Source organism: Haemaphysalis longicornis, unplaced genomic scaffold (assembly GCF_048455015.1).
Source record: "Haemaphysalis longicornis isolate Haplotype H1 unplaced genomic scaffold, Haemaphysalis longicornis Haplotype H1 scaffold_8, whole genome shotgun sequence".
Classification (NCBI taxonomy): domain Eukaryota; kingdom Metazoa; phylum Arthropoda; class Arachnida; order Ixodida; family Ixodidae; genus Haemaphysalis; species Haemaphysalis longicornis.
This window is the reverse complement of record NW_027526445.1, coordinates 95,179,487-95,203,914: the sequence shown is the minus strand read 5'-3', so window position 1 is coordinate 95,203,914 and position 24,428 is coordinate 95,179,487. Positions and strand designations below refer to the sequence as shown.

General features: G+C 46.9%; 1 protein-coding gene across 1 annotated transcript in view; it reads right to left on the bottom strand.

Annotated features, from left to right (window-relative positions):
• LOC144148395 (1,5-anhydro-D-fructose reductase-like) overlaps positions 1-24,428 on the bottom strand; it is a 62,957-nt gene that overhangs the window by 4,222 nt on the left and 34,307 nt on the right. The window contains exons 5-6 of the mRNA XM_077679935.1: positions 12,084-12,202; positions 4,801-4,891 (exon numbers count right to left, since the gene is read on the bottom strand). Coding sequence (XP_077536061.1) covers positions 4,801-4,891; positions 12,084-12,202 — 210 coding nt within the window. The remainder of the gene's footprint in view (positions 1-4,800; positions 4,892-12,083; positions 12,203-24,428) is intronic.

Below are 24,428 nucleotides of genomic sequence, written 5' to 3'. Positions count from 1 at the left end.
CTCAATGGGCGGCTCTCCGACATATTAGTGCTACAATGTTTAAAGGGACCCTGCAACACTCTTCGTGCAGTGCAAGTAAACCTGCAAGACGTTTAGATTGACTTCCACGAACACCCGAGCCAAATATTACACGTGCACGTGAAGCGGTAAGCGCGCAAATCGCCATGAAAGACGAGGAAAAACCAACCACGCTCTCTTCAATTCTCCTCATTATGCATTGCCTCTGCGAATTCAATCGGGCCATGGCTGTCTTGGCTGTACTATTGGCTGTCGCTGGTCAACTTCGCGGCTTAATTCTGGCATTTCCTGTGACGATCAGCCGTCTTCGGCGCTGTGTATGAACCTCTTCGATGTCTCAGCCTGTCCGCATGCTTTTGGTGTTTCTTTTGTTTTGAGTGCGCGCGGAGTATGAGTGACGAATTAAATATTCCACTTTCAACGAGCCCACTCGACAACCAACGTTTATTCCTCCAAAAACTCTCTACCAGCCTTTTATTGCACCAAAAACTCACTACCAGCCTGAGCGCTTGCTTGCGAGCAGGCCACCATGCCTGCTTTTTTTGTGGCACCAGACCGGAAATAGACCCGTCCACGTTGCAAGAAAACGACGAAACTCCCCGGCCTGTGACATATCGAAGGCCGCCGAACAGATCGCCGCGCGCCGCCCCCCTCTCCGGGAGATAGCGCGCAGCTTTTGTCCCGTTGTCCGTGGTAGAGTTGAGAGGAAACATTTATGCGCGATTTTTCATCGCGCGTAGTTTCGGTGATAGTGAACGGATTTTCATAATTCTTGCGGGAGGAGATTGCTGGGGCAATACACTTTACCCCAAAATACATTCCGAGTAGTCGATGGTAAGTGTTGCAGATTCCCTTAAGAGTTTTCTTCATCAACTTCGCTGTAGGGGCGTACCTTTAAAATCCGGTGAAGTCGCCTTTGTACTGTGGGAACAGTAAACATAACAGTTGAGAAGCCAGCTCATAAATCGCCCAGGTTTAACACTGCTAAACCCAGTTATTATGAGCGAAAAAAGACTTTGAACAGAGTGTTTTGTGATAGTTTGCCTTTGGTTCACATCTCCATTCTGCCGGGTACATATATGCACTGCTTCATTGCATTCATCGTTTCGGTAGCGCGGAAGAGCGCGCGCAGACTGCCCTGCCAGCGTGCTATAGATAGAGAAACTACCGGAGAAGCACCAGCGAAGCAACCGCTAAACCCTCCCCTAGTCACGTGATTCTCTTGCGCTGAGGCGCACTCCAGACGGCTCAAGCAGCGCCGAACGATCATGCGCAAGCATAGCTGCCAATTCCCTCTTGCCTACTCACATGGTCCCACTGCAGCGACGCTCCCAGCGAGGGAATCAATATGAAAGTACGGTACCCTAATCGTACCGACGGCTCAACGTCACTTCCGGCGCAATAAATTACCTTGAAATGTATACCGTTTTTTACCTATCGCTCTAATCCCGCCATGAAGGAAACGTTTCACCCTTTACATACCCTAGGATTCTAGACACAGCACACAGAATACGTCTTCATTGCGCTTGCTTGCTTTTAAGGAAGCCTTGCGCGCCTAGCAGTGCAAGGGGACAAACTGAATCTCGTAAATTACAAACAACGATAACAACACGTTCCAGATCACCCTTTTTCCTTTACATCAGTCGAGATTTACTGCGTAAGTCATGCCTCCAGACAACGAAACGAGTAAACCGATCGAGAAAAATATTTCGGTAAGGCTCAGTTTGTCCCTAGCATTGCTTAGGAACTAGTGGCATGGTACTTCCACTGAAAGAAAATTTCTTCAGCTACCGGTTTTAGGTGTAACCGCGTACATCTCCATAGGATTTGCTTTAACTAAATCTCAAGATTTTTTTGCCTGTCTTGAATCGCCTTTTTGCTAAACGCATAGAAGGATTGTCGATAGCTCTAAGTGAGATGTTCTTCCCTACCTCTCAATAATCTGCCCATGTGATTTTGATCCCGCGGCAACAATATTTGCAAGCTCAGGTGCACCATCTATTAATCAGAGATAGGCGCGTACCATAGTGTCCTGATTACTAATGCTTCTTTGTACCCATGCAAGAAGGGCGTACGTGTGAGCATCTCAGCGCATCAGTATGACCGTATGTCGTGCGTGAGCTTCATTATGGTGTGCGGCGTGTGTGCGTGCATGTATGCACAGACGCCCGCACCCACACGCGCGTACACAAGCTCGCGTACGCACGCAGACGTGCGCACAGACAGTTTGAATGCGTATTGTAGTGTGCATATTGTACAGAACTACAAGCATTACTCCAAATATTTATGACAACGCGCTTCAAGTGGATGAGAATTATTTCCAGGGCGACCGAAGCAATAAATCCGTACACTGGTTTGTAGAGCACACTCTCCTGTCATTTCCTTGTTGGGTTGAGTCAGCACCAATCAACAGACGGGATTAATTTCCCTGTGCTGCTGCTTACAACGTAAGAGTGAACGCTTGTAGTCTTTCTACAAATCTTACATGCTAGTCTCGCCGAAACCTCAGTGCTGCCTTTCTCATTGCCATTTGCATTAAAACACGTTTGACTGCTTCCCAAGCATGAGTCTCCCAATGGAGAAAACAACGCCAGGTCTTGGCTAGCAAAGTCGGTGAATACTCTTGCTCGTCATACCAACATCGCTAAACCGCTAACCAACCAATATATCTTCAGAATAAGCATGGTTGCTGAACTGAGTGAAAAGGAAACATGTTCTTCGCAAGTAACATCATGAACTACGGGGATAAGTTGGAGAAGTCCGCCACGTACGTTATCGAGGCGTACAAAAAATCGGCTGGCAGATCCAGCTGTCTTCCCTGAACACGCAGCACACAGCCCTTTTAGGGAACATTGTATTGTAAAATTTTCTTGTATTGAAACAGTATGAAGTATTGTGTTGCTTTGAAGTATCGCGAGCTTGCTTTGAAACATTCCTCTGAATCACTCGAAGTATATTGTGTTGTATTGCTTTCAAGTACTTCATATGTGCTGTATTTTATTGATTTGAAGTATTTCAAGTACCTCAAGTAATCCGTTGCTTTCAATGCAGCACAGAGTGTTGCACCCATTTTTTAGGTGCGTTGTGCAATGTTATAACTGGCCACATGCCCTTCTGGTATTCTGTTGTGTCTCAATCGCCGCTATGATTCTTTCAATAATTGTTTGCACTATTCAATGATGGTATACTGCGCTAGAAGCATTGTATTAGAACAATATCAAGAACTAATTTCTAACTATACTTCCCGCATTCAATACTCAAAGCGAGGTACTCGGATGTAATGGCGGAGTTGCCTTCTTATTCAATGCGAAGCGACGAAAGTGACTTAAGAAACCTTTAATTCGAATGGAATATCCCCAAGATCCAGCTAAACTCTCTGTATTTTCTATATCCACTCACCCGTTGTTGCCTGTCACAGGGGTAGCCCGTAATGATGCAAGATAACTTTTTATTCTGCCGGTTCATAAAGAACCATAATTGTTCATCATAAATCTTTGCATTAGAGCCTGTCTCAAATTCGGTATAAAATATCTACGTGAACGATTAATGACCCGCCGAACGCTAGTGCAGCGTTGCTCATCGGCATCAGGAATAGACGACCCGTAATGGCGGAGGAAATATGTCAGTCTTGGCTCCATTATGCAGCACCAGAGAGCACATAAATTTATCTAAATTTAAAATCTATTACAGGTATAAATGTATCCAAGATGCTCAGTCCGTGCTTGCACATGCGTTATTTTTATCTAAATATTGAGAGCTAGTTTAACCTGGCGCGTGCGTAGCCATCCTTATACTAGTGCCTTTTGATACCCTTGGGCACGGTACAGGTATGTTAAGTGAATAAAGCCGTGTTCCGCTAAAACTGCTTCCCATTAACATTAATCTCGCAGTTGCCACTATTTCAGAAGATTTACGCCGAAGGCCCTCCTATACCCTAATGCATAACTTAGAGTCTAAGGCTTCGCTCAAAAATGTAGCGGCATCAAAAATGAAAGGCGCTTCGTAGACCGATGTCACCCTTTGGCTTAAATATCTTTACTATGATGAGTAAACTTGTGATTACAGCTGCCGTGCTTTTATCAGCACTCGCAAGCATACACCCCAGTTTTTTCAATTTTTATCATGTACAGCAGTTGGTTTACAGGGTGTGCATTTTTTTACCGGCAGATGTTCATAAATCGTGGGTGAAAGGAACGCCCGGTAGATCAAAATTTAGGATTATTGCGTTAATTGCGGCGGTTGCTTGCCGTAAAAGCATATAATTGCTACACATTTTTAAATATTGTGACCCACTAATCTCGTTGTGCTGATTTACTTCATGCTGTTTACTTGATGCAGAAGTGCAATTTGTATTTTTAGATCTCGTAAGGGGCTTATAAGCTGTAGTATCTAAGATGTTATGACGAGCAAAAAGCAGTTACTTGTAAGTATCACCTTTATTTTTGGGAAACCTTCGAACGCTGAAACCTAAAACACCTTGATGGTGTTTACCTGCTGAGATAAGGAACCTTGTAAGAATTACCCGTCATAGCCTAGTTTGCCTAGCTCATGATGGTTATACAGATGGCTACTTTGCTGGTAAAAGGAAGTGATGTTGTATATTTTGGATGGGGGATTGATGAGGATTTGCATCTTTCAGAATCTCAAGTATTTCGTATAGTGCGCCAAAACAGCTCTAGCTCACCCTTCCACCGAAACCCTCTCGTTTGACGAGGCCAAGAAACTTGAGGGGTTGCGGGGGTTAAGTGTCATCTACAGCACCAACGCCGGCGTTCAACTTGCCTGAGCGGGCGTCTTCTTGTAGCGGTCTGCCACCTTCCTCAAGGTTGAGTTCTGGAGGAGGGTGGAATGCGTATGCCAGCTTTCCCCATGGCTGAAGAAATGGAATGCACATAAAATAAAACAAACGTCTTTAGTTTTCCGATCAATGCTGCGGCGCACGAAATTGATTATACGCTGTCGAAGTTACGGACTTGCCTTGCCATGAAGAGTATATAGTGTGTATACAATTTGCATTCTAGTACGTGGGCGTCTTAAATGGAAGCACGATTTTTAGATGAAGGCGAAAAGTACACACGCCCGTGTGTATATTCTAACGCACGTTACAGATCCCCAGATGGTCAATGTTAAGCTGGGGCCTAACCCAACCGCGCGCCTGATTACTTGGTGTAGCATTGGCGTGTTACACATCAAAAACGGAAAGCTTTCAGGACTGCCTAACCACAGTACATGCATCGAGTTTCAGTCATATGCACCAATACCTTTCATTCGTTCCTCTGAATCCTATAATGCGTTCTGGCCGATAGTGTTATTGGCGTAATAATGTGAACACAAAGTCCTGCGAGTTTCACCGATTACAGGATATTCTTATGAAGACGCTGCAAATAACGCACTCATACTGTTCTCCTAATATGTGGGTGGGCGCCGGTAACCCGCTGAGACTACAACTTGTTCTTACCAGTGAGTGTGTGTGTTGGGTTGCGGAGCTGGATGTTGCGTACGGAAACAATAAGACGAACGTGTCATTCCGTGGTAAAAAACCAGCTCAACATTGAGAAGGGCTAACGCTGTTGTGAACGAAATCGGGTTCAGATGGGCTACTAGCATTCGTCATAAACTAACGTGGTCGATGTGGAGTAGGGACGGAAAAAACCTGCACCCTTGTAAATTCGCAGCCTTTAAACATCCTTAGATGTAGAAGCAATCTCATGAAAAAAAAAAAAAGGATTTCGGAAGGAGGCGTCGTGCTTCAGTGTCGCTGCATGTGTTAGTCGCGGCAGCTGTTCGCACACTGATAAACGTTCGTGAATCCGACCGCCTTTAAACCAGCGTAAGCAGGGAACAGCGCGCGACAGCGAGGCAGGGGTAACCGTTACAGTGCGAAGGCACCCCGGTATCCGGCTGGGATATGCGAAGCGGGGAGCCTGGACCTCGCGGTCGCAAAGGCAGTGGGACTGGTGGTGAAAGTGAACACACCCTGTATAGTAGTGAAGAACTAACCTCGCGCTTTACCTAGCAGATCCAACAAATGGGCACCATTTCTTTTTAAACTTACTTGGGGATCAATAAACGGGGCTAATCATCATAGCCAATCCTTATACTTTCATATCACCTGATGCATTGCGCCAACATACTGCATATATTATATTGCGCCTATAGGCATGCGCAACCACTTTGAACTTCGGAGGGGCACCAAAAACGTCAACCGCCGCCGTTTCGTTAGTGGATCCGATCCCTTGACTCAGCGATATCTCACAACACGATAGGGGGGGGGGGGTTATAAGGGGAGAAAACGTATACAGGAATGCCGCCTATCACGTACATTACTGAGGATTGCAAATTTATGCTGCCGCGTACGGGTCGAACACTGGAGCCGCAGAATAGCTTTACCTAGCATTCTCAAAAATGTTACCCTCACGATGCCCTTCTTGTAGTCCGGAGGGAAATGTTGTTTGATGCGAGGGTAGACAATGAAAGATGGGAAGTGTGCAGCTGATTTTCTTGCGTTGGCTTAAGGTTGGAACGGGGACTTCTTTCGAAGCACGATTGCTTTCTCCGCTACTTTATGGTCCACTTGCTCGCTTCAAGGTATTTTTTAATACTCACTCTAAACGTTTTAGCACTGATGATTGTGTTGTGTATGCTGTGAGGTGCCGGAAGTTTTGGTTTTCATAGTGAGATGGAGGAGCTTATTCATAGATCGACATGCGGCAGAAGAAAAGTGGTGCTCACAAGAATAATCTTTAGGATGGCTTGGTTGTCTAGTTGGTGGGGTGTCATGAAAGGGGTTAGGAGCGCACGAATAAGACGAGACACAAGGAAGAGGCGACCGGGCAAGTGCTGAACTACGACTGATTTTTATTCCGCCAAACAAGACATATAAACAAAGACACATACTGCCTTCTTTTCCTTGTGTGCCGTCGTCTTCGTGCACTTGCTAACCCTTTCATGGTCACAAGAATAATATCTACAGCAGCTAGAGAGAGGATGGTGATTCGAAATAGAGCGTTAGAGCACCTTTTAGCTCATATATTCTAGTTTACACCTTGTTGAGCACCCAGACAGCATGTTTCAAAACACTGTAGCGATATATAACCCAGCTTCCTTATCTAAACACAGAATTACTTTCTGCCCGGTGCGGATGCCCTTGTGTGCGCAATCATTGTACTTCAACCACCATTCCTGAAGCGTCAATGAAAACGTACGCAATGTCATGAAGATACTTCCGCGCGGTTGCTATATACACTTTCGACCAGTTTCACAGCCGTGTTCTAGTGTACTTTTGTGTGAGATTTTGCTTCACTAATCACATTTTTTAAGGTTGAAGTATCGCTCCTGCACACATACGTACCATCTTGTATCGATCATGAATTCGACATTCGTATTTCCGCTTCCAAAGATTATGTTTATTTCAATAATTTTTATCGCGAGAATCCTAAGTTTGCAACCACAGTTGCAGTGAACTAGAATGCTTGAGTAGGGGGAAAAGTGCCCGAATCTGAGTGAGGCACGACACTCCATGAGGTGGCGCTCGCGTGCCCCGCCCGAGCGCTTTTTCGCTTGGCGAGGCGGCGGACAGGCGTGCGTCAACGGCAGTCTCCAAGTGGCTGCAATTCTTTTTTTCTGAAGATTCATGGCTGGTGTGGTGAATGCGTGCTGTAATAGCGTTGAGAATGCGATTAATGTAACAAGGTTTTTATGGAAAACGTCGCTACGTCGTGCATATACTGCTCGCTCGTTGCTTCATCACATTTGGCGATCGGAGCAGTCCGCACATGCAGCCCTTTAGCGATCAAGTTAAGCATAGGGATACTTTTTCTCCCTTGTTTGATCATTTTTCTATCGTGTTGTGTCAACTTAGCCAAATAGCGGCGTGCTTTAGCCTGAGCAGCGTGCGTCAAGGTTTTTGCTTTTTCTTGACTTTTTGCTAATATTTCCATCCAGTTCTGCATACTAAGCTAACAGCATCGTACGTTCACGAGCGTTCCTATTTTTCTTTTTTCAAATTCGAACCCCACTGCACACATGACAGATGTCCTAATATATCACTGAAGTCAACGAAAAGCGCGCAAATACTGGATGCGCCACCGCAAATCTCCGAGAAGCCCTAAGTCACACAGAATCATTTTATTGCGCCATCTTTTTAACACTTCACACTTTCAGGCACACTGAACACCCATTAAAAAATAAAATAATTACACATTGTTATATTTATTGTGCGCAAACGCAGCCCGCCAGAAAACAAACAAAACACACCAAACAAACAGAGAACGGAAGCAAAAATATAACGCACCCGCAGCGTTCGTCGTGGACTGTGTTCGAGGGGCAGCAGTTCTAATTTACTCTAAATTCATCACTGGTCTGGCGAATGCACGTTTTAATAGCGTTGAGAATGGTAATAACGTCCTTATGGAAGTGCATAGCTATGTCGTTCGATCGTACTGTTTGCTTGTTTTTTCGTCCCACTTGGCCAACCAAGACGACCGCGTTTGTCGTCTTTTACAGAGCGAGGCTAGCCTGTGGGTACTTTTCATTCAATGTGTGCTAATCTTTGTGTCGTGCGCTGTCAGCCGAGGAAACAGCGCGGTGCGTTAGGCAGGCCGGCTTACGCTCGTTTCCGTTTTTTTTTCAAATTTGATCCCTGTTACTGCAGTGGCCAGGCTACAATGCCTAGGCCCGGCCCGAGTCCGACGAATTTTTAAAATATAAGCCGAAGCCAGGCCCCTACACAAAAAAATTATTTAAATTAAGCCTGAGCGCACCAGATTGTTTTGAAATATCAGCCCGCACCCGACAAATTATGAGCCAGAAAAAATTGGAGATTTAAACCTAAACACGTAAGCATAGAGCGAGCGTATTGGATTTAAAGTTTTTATACTTGGATTGAGCTTTTTACAACATAAATATATATCCTAACAATGACAAAAAAAAATTCGAGAATATCGGTGAAATATATTTTCAACGTCGCCGCAGTCACTTTGACTTCGAGTTTTTTTTTTTTTTTCATTTTAGCCTACACGATGAATGAGCAATCTTTTTGGTATCAACCATCACGAAGTTTCGGCACCCGATTGCCCGGGATGAAGACACTGCATGCATGCGCCCGTGTGAGCACGGCCCAAAACGTTTCCTGCGTCCCGGGCCCGGGCTATTGCAGTTGACTAATCCAAACATCATTAGCGATCTTTAAAACTTCCCTCTAGTCATCGACAAGCATCAACATTCGAAACCGTAATCCTAAGAACAGCACCATATGTCCTACTAGAGAGCGCGATCATTTTAAAACTGCGAAGTTCATAGGTACACTGGTCATCCAGTAACATAAAGCATGTTACCACATTACAAACGCACAAGTTCATAAAAACGTAAGTTCATAAAAACGTGGGCGTAAGATATTATGGAACACTAAGGAACTCAACAAATAAAAGCAGGCTAAAAGAAACCGCAAATATAAATTCTTCCTTGCAATCACATAGATGTATTAGATGTGCTGTCTCAACACATGCTATTAAAGGGACCCTGCAACACTCTTTGAGCAGTGCAAGTAAACCTGCGCGACGTTTAGATTACAGTGCCAGGATACCAGAGCCAAATAATACACGTGCACGTGAAGCGGTGAGCGCGCAAATCGATGTGAAAGACGCGGAAAAACCAACCGCTCTCTCTTCAGGGGCAACGAGCAAGCGGACCATTTAGCTAATGTCGCCGTCACAGCTCCCATTCAATTCGGAATTCCTAATCTGGCTCTATTTGCATCTGCGAGACTAAGACGATATTGGCATTTAGACGCCACCCGTTCCGATTCGCTTTTATCATTTGAAGAGTTCCAACATTTAAAGTTCGGGTGGAATGTTCATTTTTGTGGCTCTCGGCAATGCGAGGTGACCTTCACCGAGCTGCGCTGCAGGGTTCCACGGCTTAATTTCTATCTGTTCAGATCAGAACTTTCACCTACAGAACTATGTGTGCGGTGCCAGGTCCCCGAAACAATCGAACATTTTTTTCTCGACTGTCGCCGTTTCTCAACAGCTAGACAACTGTTTTTGAAGGAGCCGATTGAGCGGTTGGGGTTGACTTTATCGATAACACTTATATTATCTATTGGCGCATCAAAGCTGGGGTTTGCAAGAAGGGATATATATAATTGCATTCAAAATTTTCTTTCTGCCTCAGTTCGTTTGAATTGCTAAACGGTGCTGATTAATGGGTAATTCGGGTTTCATTATTAACTAAGTTTCCTTTTACACCCTCTTTCCGGAAATAAGTATTTTGGGGTCCTCACGTTTTTAACCAGTTTAGCCCTGGCCAATCCCCCCTTGTGGGTACGTGCCAAAATATTTGAGGACATCATCATCATCATCATCAGTTGTCCTCATTATGCAACCCCTGGCATGGCCTAAGGGACGTCACATAGGCCATGGCTGCCCGATCGGCTGTCACTGGTCAACTTCGCGGCTAGATTCTCCCATTTCCGTCGTCGTCATCGCTGTGTACGAACTTTTTTTATGCCTGAACCTGTAGGTACACTTTTGCCGTTTCTTTGGTGTTTTGAGTGCGCGCGGAGTTTGAGTGATGAGCTCAATACTTCTCTTTCAACGGGACCACTCGACAACAAACGTGTATTGCTTCAAAAACGCCCTACCAGCCCGAGCGCGCACTTGCGAGCAGGCACCCATGCTTGCTTTTTTGTGGCACCAGACCCGAAATAGGCCCGTCCGCGTTGCGGAGAAAAGGAGAAAACTACCCGGTATGTGATATATCTAAGGCCGCCGAAGAGAACGCCGCGAGCCGCCCACCTCTCCGGGAGAGAGCGCGCAGCTTTCGTCGCGTTGTCCGCGGTCGAGTTGAGAGGGAACGATTATGCGCGATTTCTCATTGCGCGTAATTTCGTTAATTGTGAACGGATTTTCATAATTCTTGCGAGAGGAGATTTCTGGGACAATAGACTTTATCCCAAAATACATTACTAACAGTCGATGGCAAGTGTTGCAGGGTCCCTTTAAACTGTACTTTCAAGCTGAATGGGCCAGCCCCCGGCCATTTCGAATTAAGAGACCTCCGCAAGTATCTGCCCTATCCATAACACAAACAAAAAAGTCATGAGAACATTAAAGATCAAGGTAGTGCCGGCTAGGCTACTCTTGCAATCACACATACACAAAAATATAATGTACAGCGGCATTAAAAACGTCAACAGACAGCCTGAATCACTGAACAGCAGCATAGCGACACCTTGCTTTTAACGTGCGACACCTTGGGATTTCCTCGGGCGGGGCACACCAGCGCCATGCCGGGGCGGTTAACTTGTTTACTTTCAATGGCGCCATGTGGAGCAGGCGCCCCCTTTCCACTGCGAAAGTATTTTAGTTGACTATACCACCGTACAACCTTGAATACCCCCATCTTTGACGCCACAAGCTATAGAAAATTTGTCGATGGATTTCTTTCTGAGAATATCCATTTTCCACCTGCACTATTCTGTGTGTTGCGGGATTGAAACCATAGTTAAATGCCCTATGAAATCAGACCGTAGCACCGCATAAAACAGGTGCGATAATACAAGTCACCCTGCTAATTTCATACCAAAATGAAGAACCCTGTTGGCTTCGCCCACATGGTTATGTCATCAATTACTTCAGCCACAGACGCTTTATGCGGCCAAAGGAATAATCTACACTACAGAACTTTTGTAATGCTGTAAACTTTATTGCTTTTAAATTTTTTTTATTTAACAGAAATTTTAAAGTAGTTATCCCCTCGCAACATTTACTGCGCGCTGGCCCACGAGTACTCGAACGGAGAAAAGAAATTTGAACAGTGGTAGACTATGGCTCTTGCCCGCCCCTTACATGGGCAATTAGGTTGGCAGATGAGATGGCACAAATGAGATGCATGGGCACAGGACCGGGATAATTGGAGATCTATGGGAAAGGCCTTTTGGCTCCAGTGGGCCCTGACAGGCTGACAGAATGGTGATGGTGATGATGATGATGATGACCCTTCGGTTCATACATAAACGGGAAGCGAAGGTAATGCGGTGAACTCACCTCCCCTCTTTGGCCGACGGGCTACTCGCTCCGCTGTCTGCCGGACTTCCCAGGGGCGCGTAGGCTGTGACGCAGATGCTGTGCTGTTTGCAAAACTTCAGGAGGTCCTTTTGGTCCAGGTACGCATGGCATTCTATCTGCATTTTGCAAATAGCAAGCACCAAAAATTCTCGTGCCGGTCCTTCTTTCATTCAAATTTCCCTGAATGTGAGACAAACACCATTCGAGATCGTCTGGCGAGGCCAGATAAAAACAGCGAGGGGTCATTGTGATGCGATAGCTGGCCGGACCGAATACTGCAATTCAGCACTTGGAGAATGAGAACACTGTATTAAGGAAGTGTGACAACTGTAATCACTAAGAACAGCAATCATGTAAGGATAGAAAATCAGCTGCGTGCTACCACCCGGTCCGGGTAGAATAAATCGCACCATTATACTCTTGAGAATGTCTGCAACCTTAAAACAGCCTTTTTCCCCGTAAGGGTAAAATTGTTTTCTTTTAGGAAGGGCTGAGCCGTTCTGTTAGTTATTTAGCCTACTTGTTCCTTGATTTTCTCAAACTATCTCGTAAAGCGGCCTAGATAGAAATGATCAAAAAGGAATTACTAGTCAACGTTCACAGGTGAAAGCGGAGGGGGGAATCAAGCTTCGAAAATAAAAGAAAATTATCGGCTAAAACGAAAGATCCGCTGATTCCCCGACACAATGCGTCAGTCACTGCGTCACCAGGAAATTTCATAGCTAGTTTGCAGACAATAAAACTGTTGCAACATTCCCGCAGTAGAAAATTCTTGCTTCCTTGCTACTTAGGGATGAAGGCAACACTGTGTGTTTGCAAAGACAAACCACGGAATGTGTACTGATGCCATTCCTTCTTTCTTTAAAACTTATTGTACGCGTGAAGCGTGCGTGGAGCGTATTTGCAGGAAAGTATATTCGTATTTTGGCTTGCCCTGTTCAATTCACTAAATTGCGCCTTAAGGAAACTTTGGCGATTGGCCGTGTGAAAACAGCAAATGTATAGGATGCTAACTCAAACAAGCCATGCTTGAGTTTACTTTGCTTGCACTACCCCGCTTCGCACAATTACCTACGCTTTTTTCTGCTTAAGCTGAGAGTACACACTAACAAATCGGGGCAGGATTTGAACAGCACAACAGTCATTGTACTCTTGTAAGAGTTGGCGCACTCCCCTCGAGAGCTGCGGGGAGTTGGATGGAATGTTCGCTACACATAAGAAGGCGCAAAACTGTTCGCGTACTACTGTCGTATATGGAGTGCAGCCCCTGCTCCGCTCCCGCACCAGTGAACCGTAAACCTGCGCATTGTGTCCCTCTCTCCAGTACGATAAGTAGAATTGCAATTTCATTCTTTTCCAGTGCGGGAGTAAGCATTGAGATGCAGTACTGCCATTTACGCACACCAATTTATCAGCGTTGTTTTATTTCCATATATATATATATATATATATATATATATATATATATATATATATATATATATATAAAGCAGTTGTGTAAAAAGCGCCTGATTACTTCCGCCGCGCATTATAAACGGTGCTTGAATTCGTGTAACGATTGCTCGTAGCATTCAGTGACATGAACTGCTCCGGAGCAAGCGTAACAAAACTCAGAAAACGCATGTCTGGATTTGTTTTTTTTTGTTGCTTTGTTTTGTTGTTTTGTTTTCCCTCTGTCACTGCTTCGTTATCGACATTTAAAAAATTGGCAGACTATGCAGTATAAAAGGTGCTCACCACGGAGCAAATATTACTGCGCGCCGATCTCAGGGGAGCTGCCAGCAATTTCGACTCACGTTGCGCGCGGCACCGTGCATGCCAAACATGCTTGCTTGCGGAACGGCCAGAATACATGCAGCGAATATGCGACGAAAGGAGGATGAAGGTGGCGCACGTCCGACGCCCGCTGGCGGATAAACGACGTCCGCCGCCAATCTAGCTGGGTCAGAAATGTTCGTCGTCGGTGGAGCGGCCGCGATCGGCAAACCGAAGGAACTAATCTACGGGCCGCTGTCGACGGCCGCTCTGGAAGAGTTTGAGAGACGCGCGCTTGTCCCGCGGCTACTCGAGCTAAAAAAACGGACTCTAAATTTGAGATACATTGAATAAAATGGGGTTGCAAGAAGTAAATGAAGTCTGCGCTCTTCTGATAGTTCAATTCGCAAGCGCAACACGGTCCCGACGCATCTACCATTGCTTGGGTCGCCGAGATAGGCACGTACGAAAGCTTTCATTAGTTTAAATCAAGAAATGCGGCTACAAAACTATAATTAACAGCAACTTGTTAATGTTGCTTGTTGCTTGTATGCGAGATCAGCGTGTGAGGAACAGCCGATATTACCGCGAGGGCATCTCAAATAGAGCAAAATACACTAACCCTGTCGTACGTATTCAGAGCCATGCTTGACATGCCTGATGATGATGATGACTGATGATGATTGCTATTGGTTTCCCCTTTGTAGCGGGCTGGTGACATGTCATCTTACCAAAAAGGACTAATATACACATGTTTTACACTCTTGGTTTAATACTAGCGCTGGTTAGGGCAGGCACAAAGAAGCTTATTAGTCACAAAATACTTTTTTTTTTAGTTACAGGTGGTAACTGTCCTAGGCAATATTCCCCTCTCCACCCGATTATACCCTAAAGAGCACTCTGGTGAGGTGGAGTACAGGTAGAACGGCGGTTTCATGTTCTTGAAGTCGCTGGTTCGAAGTTCCCCCGGGGACCCTCGTTTTGTTTCTTTTTTTTACTTTGCTACCTTTAGCGCATTTGAGAACTGAAAACGCATATTTCAGGGGGAGAATCTCCACCCAGTGACGCAGAATAGTAAAACGACGTACAACCCAAGCAGGAAGCTCCTTCACTGGTTCTGTTTACTGAACGCCGACGTTGATTATGGGCATTGCTGGCCACACTTACCGCATCCCAGCGGCGGCGCGGCGGTGGACGCCGTGTCTTCGTAGTTCAGTCCGACGAACATACGGTGTCCTGCCACGGCGGATTTTCTGCCGTGCGAACTTACTCGTGAAAGTTCGCTGTATGTATTATGGCCTTAAGACGCAGGTGGCGATCGCGACGATCTCTCGCGTCTACGGCGAAAACCGACACAGGTGGTGTACCCGCCAGGACCGAGCGGGCGACTCACTAATCGCACCAGACCGTGATGTCCGAACAGCGCGGATTACAGAGCTGCGCTTTGTAAACAATGGGCAACGTACGAAGTGGACCTTCAAGCAGACGCTTTATGCAACACGGGAAGTTGGACCTGCCCTTATCACCATACTTGCTTCGACACAGTAAGGCGCCTGCTCGCTAACTGCTTGGATGCCTGTGTGTTAGCGTTAGATCTCAAACACGCCAGAAAGCCGTATATTCGTTTGTTCGTGCGGGCGTGCGTCCGTGGGACTAGTTTTTCTTTCGGGCGAACATCACAGCAGCGGTGGCGTGCAGGCTCATACCGGAACTATGTGCACTGTGTAGCGATGCGCACGCATTTGCTCGGAGTGCATTCGCGGCCTTCGCAGGTTTCGCGCATTAATCTACGGATCCTTCACTGCTATGACGACCCTTGATTAATCTACCGGACGAAGCAATTCTGCCGGACAGTAGAGGTAAGCCATTTATTCGCGTCGTGTTCTTTTATTATTTATTTAACGAATCAGAATTGCTCTTTAACTTTGGTCCCGTAAGCGGTTAGGCCTAACGTTTTCGTGACTCATTTTGACCGTTGCGTTGATTGGAAGGGCTTCTTTTGCACTATTGGGCAAACAGCATTAATTATGACACCGTTTCAGACCCTTTGTTTCGTCAAGTGTAGGTATTTAGCCGGAAGTTTTATCTAGCTGAATGTTTTCGCAGGTAAGAACCATGGCCGCGAGAGTAGTGGCTTCGCTCTCCTGTACTTTTAGCTCGGCGGCTAGGATTAGAGGGGCTGCCATGCAGTGGCTGGCTGCTCCGAAGAATTGTGTACAAAGGCTGAGTGATAGGAGTGCGTGTAGGGCATGCCAGTCACTAAAAGTACAACAATTGTAGTGACTGCCACCCGTACAGCAGCGCACTGAAATTCTGTCCAGAAAAGTTTGCGTTTTGATTGAGGGCACCATGTACAGAAACGGGACTTTTCCGGGCGTACGCCCCGCACTGCTAAGGGGTAACTACTTGCGTCTACGGCGATGAGCGATGCCTGAAACCTCACTCAATGTGTACAGAAAACATGTATTGTGGGCGACACGGAAAATCGAAACATTTTACTCAGGCCGCCGCCGGCGGCGGCGACTGCGGCAGGTGACGAGCCATCACCGACGGCTCGCGGGCTTTTTTCCCGGCCAGAAGCAGCAAACAAGCGAGGGGAAGGGCCGATGACGGAGGGCATTGGTGGCAATGCATTATTTTTTTTTTCGCTTGCCGGTGTCGCGGTCGCCCACACTGTTTGTTGTAACCATTACGTTACGTTTTCGGCGTCGCTGGTCGCCGTCGCTGCATGTGGCTACCTCTTTAATGTTCAAGTTTTGTGGTCGCTCTATAACGAGCCAATTGGTTATCAAATCTTACACTCTGCAGCGTGTATGCAACGAAGCGTAGTAGAGAATGAAGAAAACAGCAGCTATGAGACCCGCTAGCGACTTTTCCACACGGAGCTTGTGAACGTATAATGGGCCGTACGTTGCAGTCGGCTGAGGACGACAAAATCCAATGCAAACTAATCAGGCATTAAAACCTTACACAGAGTTATCTCTACTTAAAGTTTGTGCGATGTTTTTATAACGGGAACAATAGGGGTGTAAAGAATGGAAGCTACGGACACGCAAACAAAAGCACTAATGTGTTTGGCGCGCAGTGCGCAGGCAGGCAGGCAGAGCTCTAGGGCGCGCTGTCTGACATGGCATTGGTCAACTGGCACAAAGAGGGTGGCTGCATCGAAGTTCACCGCTCATTCGCATCGAGACTGGTGACTGTGCCAAACCGTATTGCATTCCCTATACGGGTTCACTGCGCGCTCTCGGAGCAAAAACTACCCTATCACACGATAATTTTCATTGACGTTGTTCAACCTCGTCAATTTTTGTTTTCGTTGTAGAGCTTATTGTTGTTTCGTCCTCTTTCTGCCGATGTAGGGACCAGGGGAAGACGCTACTTGCCCGAAGATTTTTTTTTAGAGAGAGAGAGACAGCCCTGAGGCGTCAGCAGGAGAGGCCATCGCATTCGAGACACTTTTCTCACAGCATTTGACATCGTGGATGGGTTCCCATTGCTGCTGTCTGTGTTTTGGCGTTTCAGTGTGTAATACGCTTCAAATGGGAAGCGCACCTTCTTGCTTCTTTGATACCTTACTTCGTCTCAAGAGCAGTGGCCTAGTTTGTACAGTTCTCAAGGCCGCCACTAGCAAATTAAAGCAGTCAGCTCGAACGTGTTTGTTTTTATTTCCAAAATATGCGTTTTTAATCTTGCTAGCGCATCCTCATTTGGATACCACCCTTACTAAAAAACCCAGTGGAATGTTTCCTGCGGTTTCCTATGGTCCCACCAACATATATCGCTTGCAGAGTTTCTGTATCAACGTCTTTCCATCTCTCTGTCGATGGCCCCTTTAGTTCGCTAGTAGTAATCGAAGCTAAATTGATTTAGTCGCAGATTTTTGTTTGGCAAAAATTATTTGTAAATGTTTTCAATGTGTCCTAAATAAGAGCAAGCTTTCCAGTCCTTTTGAAGCACTCACTTATGTACTAAGACCGTTTTGTTTTATTTCATCAGACTTTCGACGGATGCTTTCCGTGATAATGCCCGTACCTTTTTATTTGTGGGTGTTCTCGTCATTTTTATTGTCTTATTTTATAGGTTGTAGTTTCAGTGCTTTCAGTTGCTTTGCTTTATTTTTCTTTGTGAATTTTTCCTGTATGTACCTAAATAGGAGCTACGTGTCCCTTTGTGTGGGTGTGGAATACTAACCGTTTTTATGCTGTGCAACTATTTTATTCTAAATAAATTGCTTTTTGTGTGAAATTACAGAATGAACCGATTGTTGTGAAATTTTCTTGGAAAATGAAGTGAGCTCGTTTTTTCTTCTTTTCCATGTATCAAAATAGCTTGTCCTTTACTGTTTGCTTTTAACTGTCTCAGTAACATCGTCCGGAAGGGGAAGGGGCTAGTAGCAGGCAGAACGAAAACGCGCTTAGTCGCGTGGAATAGCAGAACGCTCTTGGTGCGTAACGCGATGCTTTGCAAGATACAGTAGTAGTTCCCTTCTGCAGTATCCGGTAACGCCGCAGCCAATAGAGCTTATTCACGCCTAAAGGGAGTGATGGAACGCTGTCTTGGAGATGACATTGCAATTTTCATACAGGGTTCAAGTACTCCGCCTCGTAAGCAGCAAGTAAATCCCACGAGGAGTATTTCGCCTCTCATTTTGACGGCCCCGCGCCACTCCTGGGAAGAGCAGCTGAATGCTTCAAAAAGAAGTGAAATATGGGACAAAAGCTTTGATTCCTACACAGAGGGCCCAGCACTCGTCGAATTCTTAGAGTGTAGTAGTTTAGGTTGCACTGTATCATGTGACGAGTTTCACTATAGCCAACAAAAATTAAGCCGAACGCATTAACCTGGGAGTATGTACAGTTCTGGTTAGCAGAAAAGCAAATACGTTTTTTTTTTCAAATGGTGCTTTTACCAAAATTAATGCTTTTTTATCACACTGGAACCGATAGTTTCAATTAATCGGTTGTGAAGTATACAGAAAAAGCAGCTTTTACGCGAGGTCCTAATCCGGTCTTTTTATGTGAATTTGCAGATTATGTGGTTTCTGCTTCTATCTCGGGCTTATCCTAAAACGTAGAAATGTTCGCTTCAGGATGTTTTTGCATTATTGTTTTCTTCAGCTCCAACAAACCAACGTTAATGAGAAATACACTTAAGTGACGTCTGGCCTTCAGCTGTTGCCGACGTAAAGAGCGTAGTTCGCAGATTAAAGGAATTCAGCTGCTCCATATTAGCGTGCCAGTATACCTCTAGGGCCGAAATTCTCTCTCTTAATCGAATCTTCTGTAATAAATCTCCCACTGTGTTCGCGATGATAAGAACTGGTTTTGTTACCACTATGGGGTCACGCGAGATAATAAGGCTCTGTTTCGTGGCAAAGTATCACTAATAGGAAAAAGACTCCCCGACTAGGAAGTCGCAATAAATCGCGAATCCATTACCCCTTCTGCGAGTACACGCTGTGAAACAGAAAAGATTCGATTTGTCGTTTTAGCTTTCCGCATTCGAGCAAAAATGAAAACAGTGTGCCACGAAATGCCCTGAACGCGGGAAATACCAGAAGAAATCGCGGGGAAAAGACGCAGCAAGTGTGCGAGTGGCAGATTTAAGAGAAAGAAGCGAAGATCCGAAGGGGCTCGAGACAAAGGAGGCCAGAAAGAAGAGGAACGAGGCTCGCGTTTCGAGAAACCTCGAGAAGTGATCGAGGGCAAACAGCGGAGCGTCTACGCTGAGGCAGCCTGGCGGACCAGCCGCAGTCGACAGGACTGCGGGTACGCCGATTCTGTGACGACCCTGCGCTCCAGCGGTAGTCGCCCGGGCTGGGGGAGCGCTACCCCAAGCACTGCTCGTGTTCCCACGGGCCAGCTTCTTCGGGCAGACCAACGGTAACGTCGTCATGGCGCCATGACTGCGATCGGATGCCGGGGCCACGCCGGGTCAACGACAACAACCGCCAGTGGTAGCCGCCTTCGACGAGAGCTTCTGCACGCCGCCTCTCCCGCCGCTGCCGAAACTGTGAGGCCCTTGTGCAATTTCACGCGGCTTGGACTCGGACTCTTCTGGCAGCGAGACTGTGTTCGCGTGCTGCGCCGGACTTCGCGACAACTTTATTCTTTTTTTTTCTCCTTCCTTTTCTACCGTTTTTTTCGACAAATACTTCCGTTGTATGTAATATGCTCACCGGCCTCGTCACTTGTGAGCCGCTCCCACTACGGCCCTGAACCTGCCATAACATCACAAGTGGCGTCCGCGAAAGGACTCTTCTTAACATCTTGAAGAGCAGGACGTAGAACCGAGCAGAATTCACGAGTGAAGTTGCAGCATGCACCTCGAAAAGACAATCGCTCTAGGAAAGGAATTGGGTTTCAAGGACTCGGATCTTCGGGAATAGGTGAAGTCTGGCAGGCCCGATTAAGGGAAGAACGGGTGGCAGACCGTGAGGCCGCGAAAGAAGCTGCAGAACGCGCGAGGGAAGAAGCGCAACGAGAGAAAAAAGCTTCCGAGCGGGAGCAGAAGACGTTAGAGATGAAGATCCGCTTGCAAGAGCTCGCGAGGGATAGCTCGCAAGTGGATCGCTCAGCACCTGAACCTGCAGCCTCGGGACATGCAACGGCGGTGAGCCCGCACAAGCTTATCCCACCTTTTGATGACAGGAGAGACGATCTTGATGCCTATCTTGTCAGATTCGAAAGAATCGTTCTTTCGCAGAAGTTGCCTGAAAATGAGTGGGCAGTAGCTCTGAGCATGTGCCTCGTCCTAATCTCCAGGGGCCAGGCAGTCGCAGAAGCATATGGGTCCCGTGAAGAGGGAACCACCCCAACCGGCACGTAGTCGCCGTAATTTTGTGCGGCCAAATGAAGTTTTTCTTTCTCTCTCTCTCTCTCTCTCTGTCTCGCGGGCGAAGCGCTGACAGTGATAGGGAGAATGAGCCCAGAGGACTCCCTAGATTACAAAAAAGTGAAGCTGGCCCTGCTTCAACGGCCCTGCTGAACTTCAATGGCCCTGCTGAAGTGAAGCTGACCCTTCTGAACTTCGCAGGGGTACAACGAAAATGTCAGGAACGCAAAAGCCGAAGACGGGGAAACCGGCGTACAGTTCGTTTCTCGCCTTGTTGGCTACGTTGACAGGCGGTTAGCGACGTCCGGCGTCGCGAAATCTTTGACGAACTGCGGGACAGGATGATTGGAGAACGATTCATGAAGTGCTGCCACACGCAACTAGCAGTCTTTATCAAGGAAATGAACTGGAAGACAACTAAGAGATGTCAGAAGCGTGCGACCACTTTATGGAAGCACAGACCATCAAAAACTTGTGTAAGACCCTAGATGAACCGAGACGGAATCAGAGTGCAGATCAGGCCCCAATATTAAGGAAGACCCAAGGTTGCTTCATCTGCGGCGAACTAGGCCACCGTGCTAGTGGCTGTAGAATGTCAGGAGGGCATGGTAGCTGCGGCAAGTGTTGAAAACCTGGCCATAGAACCGAAAACTGTCGAGGCAAAGAGGGCGATGCAAAACAGGTTTCTGCTTGCACCTTAGCAAAGCGCCGATTTCTACAGAAGAGGACCCCCGAACAGCTAGAATAGAGCGAATAAAAGATCAACAAGTTCTTGGTTAAATACCTACCTGTGGTGACTGGGGAAATGTGCGGGAAGCGGATATCGATGCTACGAGCCTCCGGCAGTAATACCGTAACCGTGCACCGTGGTCTTGTGCCAGACTCTTGTCTGACGGACCAAGCTTCGAGTGTGGTGTTCGTGGACAAAACTGCGCAGCAACTTCAACAAGTGTACGTCAAGGTCCACACACCCTAATTTTCGGGGATGCTTCTGGTGAAATGCATGCAGGATCCCTTGTATAATTTAGTACTAGGGAACACACCAGGAGCCAGACCACCCAACGACCCTCACTGGAAATGGCATCCACACGATGATAAAACCAAGACAACCCCAGAAAACTATCAAGAACCAGCTCAAAGCCCGGGCAGCTCGAATACTGCGATGGACTCTCAGAAGGTCGTGGCTGTCGCAGAAATCAACAGGCTGCCTACAGGTAGCTTTAGCATCGCGGAGGTCACGACAGATGAGCTCAAAGAAAAACAAGAACAAGATGACAGCTTGAAAGACTGTTTTCGGAAGCAGGGGACAACTTTCACATCCCGGAGTGGCAACCACTACAAATATGTCGTAGACAAGGGATTGATGCACCGGCAGTATCACCTTTCGTCTGGACGCTGATTCAAGCAGGTGGTGGTACCCCAACCTTTGAGGAACGCAGTGCTACAGATGGCACACGAAGGCATCATGGCCGGACACCAAGGCATCCGGAAAACAACGGACAGGATCCTTGACGAATTTTACTGGCCGGGAATGCACGCTGATGTGAAGCGGTTCGTGAAGTCCTGTGACATCTACCAAAGGCCTGCACCGAAAGGAAGAGTAGACGTCGCACCGTTAAAAAGTATGCCGCTCATCGACACTCCGTTCCGGAGAGTAGCAGTCGGTCTAATCGGCCCGATCAGACCCGCTTCCGAGAAAGGAAACAAATATATCCTCACTATGATAGACCTAGCGACACGCTACGCCGACGCCGACGCCGTCGCGCTACCAAGCGTTGACAGCGTTCACGTCGCAGAAGGGCTTGTCGAAATGTTTTCCGGAGTGGGACTTCCAAAAGAAATCGTCAGCGGCCGAGGGCCAAGCTTCACCTCAGGGCTCATGCACGATGTCAACCGACTCTTGTCCATCAAGTTCTCTATACGGCACCTTATCATGCCATGAGCAATGGACTGGTAGAAAGGAACAACGGAATGCTGAAGACGATGCTCCGACGGATGTGCCAAGAAAAACCAAGATGCTGGGACCGTCACTTGCCACCGTTGCTTTTTGCGTACCGGGAAGTACCCCAAGCCAGTCTCGGATTCTCGCCTTTCGAACTGATATATGATCGACACGTCCGGAGACCTATTACAATCCTGAAAGAAATATGGACTGGCGAGGCCATGGAGGAAGACGTACGGACCACATACACGTACCTCGTCGAGTTACGACACAGACTCGAAAAGACATGCCAAGCTGCCCAGGAAGAGCTGCAAAAGGTGAAGATGACACAATAGAAATACTATGACCGGAAGTCCGTTTCACAACAGCTTAAAGGAGCCATGAAGAGAAAACACAAGTTTGGTTCATTCAAAAGGTTGTCTTGTTAGAATCATACTGACACCACTTTTAACGTAAACTTCGCTCAAATAAGCTACATAATTAGGAAAAACGGGAATGGTCATGCGACCCACCAGCTCATTTCCCGCAACAGAACCTATGATGTCACATGAGCTAAGCTCTGCGATTGGCGGAGGCTGGCAGAAGCAGACGCAAATTAGGTAGAGCTTACAAACTAGACGAACGAGCGATTTGCGCTTAAATTTAGGGCACATTCTTTACAAAGCAATATGAATGATGGGACAAACAGTGGAAGTTACGAGAGCACATGTAAACATAGAATTACTGATGCGTTCTGCTGTTCGTACTGCGCACAGCACACTTGGTTTAGCTGCACAGCACTACGGGGCTTGGGGTTGTCTCAGACGACACTGGCCGATTGACGCAAGCAACGGTGTCTTACGTAACCCGCCGCGGTGGCTCAGTGGCTAAGGCGTTGTGCTGCTGAGCACGAGGTCGCGGGTTCGATTCCCGGCCGCGGCGGCCGCTTTTCTGATGGAGGCGAAAAGCAAAAACGCCCGTGTGTACGAGATTTCGGCGCACGTTAAAGATCCCCAGGTGGTCAAAATTAATCCGGAGCCCTCCACTACGGCGCGCCTCATCGCCTGCGTTGCGTCGGCGCGTTAAACCCTACAATCAATCAATCAACGGTGTCTTACGTGACCCCATTTCTCGAGCGAGCACTGTTTCAGGGAGGGAACGAATATTTTCTCCCAAAACAAAAACAGTTCAGGTTTAAATGCGGGCAAAAACAAACCAAACGCTTGCCACGGTATGGTGGCGCCATCTAGATTACGGAACGTAAAGAAACGCGGGAACAAACCAACACCGCTGTAATGGGTGGAGACAACCTTTGAACGGTCCCGTGCCGCCGCAACTGGGCCAACGGGCTCAACGCGTTATTCTTTTCGTTTCCCACGAGACCTAGCAACGCGAAACAGACAATATGATTCAAACTTCTTCAGTAAACCGCGTTGCGGCGATAATTTTATCGCGGTTTTGACACAATGACTTGCTTCACGGCGAGCGAGCAACCGAAAATGGCGGCGCCAGCGTATACGTGTCTCTACCCTGTACGGCGGATGCGTGAATGAAGGTACTCTAGGCTGCAGAGCGGTCGGTTCCTGTGATGTCATTTGGGACCACGAAAACGCACGATTGAGCGGGAAAATCAAAATTTTAACCTAATTTGTTTAATGTCTCAGTGAATAAAGCGCCGTTTGTATCCGGACAAGCGCTGGGGGCACCTTAAAACACGAAATCTTTCGAATAAAACCAATTTGCGTTTTCTCTTCATGGCTCCTTTAAACCGGGAGATTGCTTCCTAGGTCTCCTTCCAAGTGAGGCTAACAAACTCACGATGCACTGGA